General features: G+C 38.1%; 1 protein-coding gene across 1 annotated transcript; it reads left to right on the top strand.

Moving 5' to 3' along the window:
* Positions 1-2,644: 2,644 nt before the first annotated feature.
* LOC137617473 (uncharacterized) lies at positions 2,645-3,907 on the top strand. Its single transcript, XM_068347499.1, has one exon. It carries the CDS (start codon positions 2,756-2,758, stop codon positions 3,905-3,907), a length of 1,152 nt encoding a protein of 383 aa, XP_068203600.1. The 5' UTR covers positions 2,645-2,755.
* The last annotated feature ends 1,082 nt before the right edge of the window (positions 3,908-4,989 follow it).

Genomic DNA, 4,989 nt, shown 5'->3' with positions numbered 1-4,989 from the left:
ATCGATACCCATTATATATTCAAATATTTCCTCCTCCATTCTATATACGTTGTTAATGTATAACCTTCTTTCGTTTAGGTAGCCTAGTTGTATACTATAGGTTATTCCGCCACGCTATACTAGATTTTCTTTATCACTTCAAATTATATCACCGTCAGTAATGATGTGCAACAGAGGTTTCTATGTATGATTAAGACCAACACCCAGAGGCACATACAGTATGTGGCACCGCCTAAGCGCTAAGACGTACACTTGTGACTTGGAGAAATCCTCTACAGGTCTGAAACATGGTACACTATATACATACATATATATATATATATATATATATATATATATATATATATATATATATATATATATATATATATATATATATATTCATATATATATATATATATATATATATATATATATATATATATATATATATATAGCACTGTATGTTCTCCGCTAAGTGTCTTTCATCTTTCACAGCACTAGTTACCAATAACAACCGTTAACGAGACAGCAAATGAGGACGAACGGCCAAATAGATCTGCATGAACGGAACTGCCTTCACGGACCTGTTAACCGGAGGAACTACCCATTCACTGTTTAATATATACAATCTTTAGAAAATGTAAATTAGATGACAGACCTGAAATTTGCCGGACTTTGAGTAGGCTCATTCTATAGCTACTGTACAACGTAGGCGTACATATACGCTGAGCATACTCTATAACATAACTGGTATGTTGTTATTTGTCCTTTAATTGTTTGTTACTGTAACGTAACTAATCTTGTTTATTTGCCGTTAATTGTTTGTTACTGTAACGTAACTAATGTTATTTGTTTGTTAATTGTGTTTCGAATATGGTGGTTATTGGTAATGTCTGATTGAGCATTTGTTTCTGCTTGTAGGGTTGAAAGTTTTGTCTACATATACAATAAAATGAAAGAAGGAATGTTGCTGTGAGTTGCATCTTCCTTTGGATTACTATATTTGGTAGCAGAGCGTTCACCACGGCAACCTTCAACCCAGTGGGTTACCAGCACGTTCCTAGGGATATTTACTACTGGACTGGAGTGCAATTGCAAGGTAAGACATTTGTTGGAGTTATGTACAGTGCCAGTGGGAATAAAGTGGGGCAAGGCAGTGTAAGTGATGAAAGTGACGTTTGTGACTATATTATGGGAACAGAGACAGGCGCAGGTGATGATGAAATGATGGAACGTGGTAGTGATCAAGATTTGTTAGCAGAAATACGTGGTGTGGTTAGGGATAAGGATCTTGTCAATGAAGAAGTGAGTATCGTAGTGAGGAATGACAATAATGGAGGGGGTTGCAATAATTTAGATTTAGGAACAGGTACTTTTGTTGATAAAAGTGGTGATAATGATGAAAAGCATTGGGAAAAGGACGTGGTAAAATTTGGTCGGAAGTCGTAAATATTCAGAAAGTGGTGGATTTTAACCACTGCGAAAACGTGAATGCTTTTAGCAGAGTAGGGGAGTTAATAAATGCATTAAAAGAGAACCAGAAAAGTTTGGTGAATGAAATTAAGAAAACCAATTTAAGGGTTAAAAAGGCTGGAGATAGTATAGAAGATTTCACTGTGGAAAACCAGAAGCCACTTTTTAAAAGGGATGTTGCTAGGGAGCTGAGTCGTCTTTTAGCAAATAATAACAAAGAATGGGAAGATAGGTTGGATAGATTGAATCGTTGGTGGCAAAACAGATTCGCCTTGATAGAAGATGAGTTGGATAGGGTGTGTAGGAGAGGGAACTGTAATTACGCATGTAATAATGCTTGTTCAATAGTAAAAAAAAACTCCACAGCTCGAGAAAATGAGTGGGAGGAACAGTGGTAGGAAAGAAATCAAGAGATGGTTTGAACAGGCAAAATTATGTACCAATCAGCTTAACCTAGCAGGCACTGATGCCGTAGACTATGTTAAAGTTAGTTTGATAGAGCCTGCTAGCACAAGAATACGCCATGCTAAGCCGAAAACGTTGGAGGAAATGGAGACTAAGCTACTAGAAGCGTATGCAGATAATAAAGATTATCTAGAGAGAAGGAAAGAACTGTGGTATGCACAACAGGGAATATAAGAAGGTGTTTGGGAGTATTTAGACAGAATAATTGACTTGGAAGAAGAAGCCGAGGGCAAAGCAGTCTGCTCTAAAGAGAGGGAAATCAGGAAATGTAGGATTTTTTATAAAGGTTTGAGGGACAGGAAAATTGCCTGTGATCTGAAGGATAAGATTGAAAACGGAGTCATAGACCAATTAGAAGATGCTGGTAGATTTGTGCAAGATAGAATGAAGGTTATGAAAGAATTTGGTAATGTTTCTGACATCCATTTGAATAGCAGGGGGAGAGATGATAAAGTAATTAAGTGTTGGACCTGTGGGGATCAGGGTCATGTATCATACCAGTGCAAAAATGGAGGGTTTTCTAGAGACAATATAGTGCAGGATCAGGGAAAAGGACACCAGTATAAGGGAAGGCTAGGTAAAAACAGAATGCAAAATAAACATGTTTGGAAAATCAGTTTACGGGTACTTGTTGGTCTTATGGGGAAGATGGTCATCCATTTTATAAGTGTAATCTATACTCTAGTAAGAACAGAGGGTTAAATAATGCAAGAGGAGACAAAGTTGTGAGGGAGATGTCATTGCAGGCCGGGGATAATGCCCAGGAAAACTTGTGAGGCCGGGCGTTAACTTGAACGTCCGGCCAAGTGAATGTTTAAATAAGAGAGGAGACACTATGAAACTGACACTCAGCATAGAGGGAAAGAAAGCTGTGGGACTTATGGATTCTGGGGCAAACTGTAGTTTGTTGTCGGAAAATTGGTACTTGGGGAATCTAAAACCAAAAGGGGTGACATTGTATAATACTAGTGACTACATATGTGACCTGAGTGGTAATGAAATTAATATAATAGGTCATGTCGTTGTTGATGTGGAAGTAAGTGGAATGGAACAGAACAGCTGTGTTTTCTATGTCAAGAGAGCTGAGAAAGGAAGGAATGGTCTTGGCAAGAACACTGACCAAGAGTGCCTTGTGGGCATGAATGTTTTGTCTTTGCTGTTCGAAAAATGGGGAGTCACCAAAAACGTTAACGTGATGGCATCAGAAAAAGAGGGATTAAAAGCTGAATATGGTCCAGTTTTGGATTGCTGTATGAGACTAGTTGGTCAAACTATGCAGGTTTGGCAAAGGGAGGATTTAGGATATGCTAGTTGCTTAAGACAACAGAATAGAAATGTTCCGTCAGGTAGCAGGAAACTAAATAAGGTATACATTGATAGCCTAAAGGAAGTGCCAAAGGAGTATGTAGTTTTAGAGAAAATAGCAGACGAGAGTAAAAATATGTTGCCTCCAGGTGTTCAGGTCTTGCCCAGTTTTTCTATATGTGAATGGGGTGTTGGATATGTCTGTGTGGCTAATTGGTCTAAAGATAATGTTAGCATTGAAGCAGGCAGTATATTGGCCACGGTGCAACTTGGCATCAGGGAGTTTATGGAGGATGATGATAATGAGAATACTGAAAAACTATCAGAGACAGAACTTCAAAACCACAGACGGAAGTTGGGAGTCAATGTTGATGAAAGTAACTTAAGTAAATCGGATTTGTTAAGACTTGATAAGATACTCTACAAATATAAGGACTGTTTTGAGCTAAAGGATTCGGACCTAGGTTTGATAAAGGGATGGGAACATTCCATTAGATTGTCCTGTGGGAAACCTATCAAATTACCGTATAGAAGAATAGCACCCACGTTAATCCCTGAGGCCAAACAGTTGCTTGATGACTTAAAGAAACGGGGTGTAATTGAAGAAAGTGCAAGTCCTTATGGAGCACCTATAGTCCTTGTGAGGAAGAAAGGGGGAGGCCTAATGTTGTGCATTGATTAAAGGAAATTGAATGAAAAAACTTTTAAGGATGCATTTCCTCTTCCTAGAGTAGCGGAGTGTCTGGATTCATTGGAAGGGGCCAAATACTTTTCGATTTTTGACCTTGCTCAGGGCTATCATCAAGTTTTGTTAAGGAAAGAAGATAGAGAGAAAACTGCATTTTCTGTACCATGGGGACACTTTCAGTATCGCAGGTGTCCAATGGGTCTGACAAACAACCCAGCAACCTTTCAATGATGCATGGAGAATATTTTGGGGGATATGTATTTGAATTTCTAGTCATTTATTTGGATGATATGATATTATTTTCGAAGACCATTGACGACCACTTATTAAGATTGGAGGCATTGCTAGAGCGCATAAAGTCTTATGGGATGAAATTAAAGCCAAAGAAATGTCATTTGTTGCAGACATGTGTAAGTTACCTAGGATTTAGCATTAGTAATCAAGGAATAGGACCTGATCTAAGTAAGATTGAAGCAGTGAAGAACTGGAAGAGGCCAGAAACTATAAAGGAAGTGTGAGCTTTCCTGGGATTTGCAACATTTTATAGGAAATTTATTAAAAATTTTGCCATAATTGCCAAGCCACTCAATGAGTTATTGAAAGGAGAAAAGAAGAAATCCAGTCAAAGTATTAATGATAAATGGACAGAAGATGCGGAAATGGCCTTCCAGACATTGATAGAAAAATTGATAGCTGCCCCAGTACTGAAGGGGATAGAGTTTGGGAAAGCGTGTACGTTAGAAATAGACGCTAGTTACGATGGACTTGGTGCTGTTTTGTCCCAATATAAGGAGGATAAGCTGCATCCTGTAGCTTATGCAAGTAGGTCACTGAAACCACACGAAAGAAACATGAAGAACTATAATTCGAGGAAACTAGAATTGTGTGCTTTGAAGTGGGCTATTACTGAAAAATTTAAAAATTATCTTATTGGCACAAAGTGCATAGTGTATACTGACAATGCCCCTTTGAGCAATTTCAGCACAGCAAAACTTGATCACACAGAACAAAACTGGGTGGCAGATTTGTCGGTATTTGACATTGAACTTAAATTCAGACCAGGAAAACAAAATGTT

The sequence above is a fragment of the Palaemon carinicauda genome, chromosome 2 (assembly GCF_036898095.1).
Source record: "Palaemon carinicauda isolate YSFRI2023 chromosome 2, ASM3689809v2, whole genome shotgun sequence".
Lineage (NCBI taxonomy): Eukaryota > Metazoa > Arthropoda > Malacostraca > Decapoda > Palaemonidae > Palaemon > Palaemon carinicauda.
This window is presented reverse-complemented; position numbering and strand designations above follow the sequence as displayed.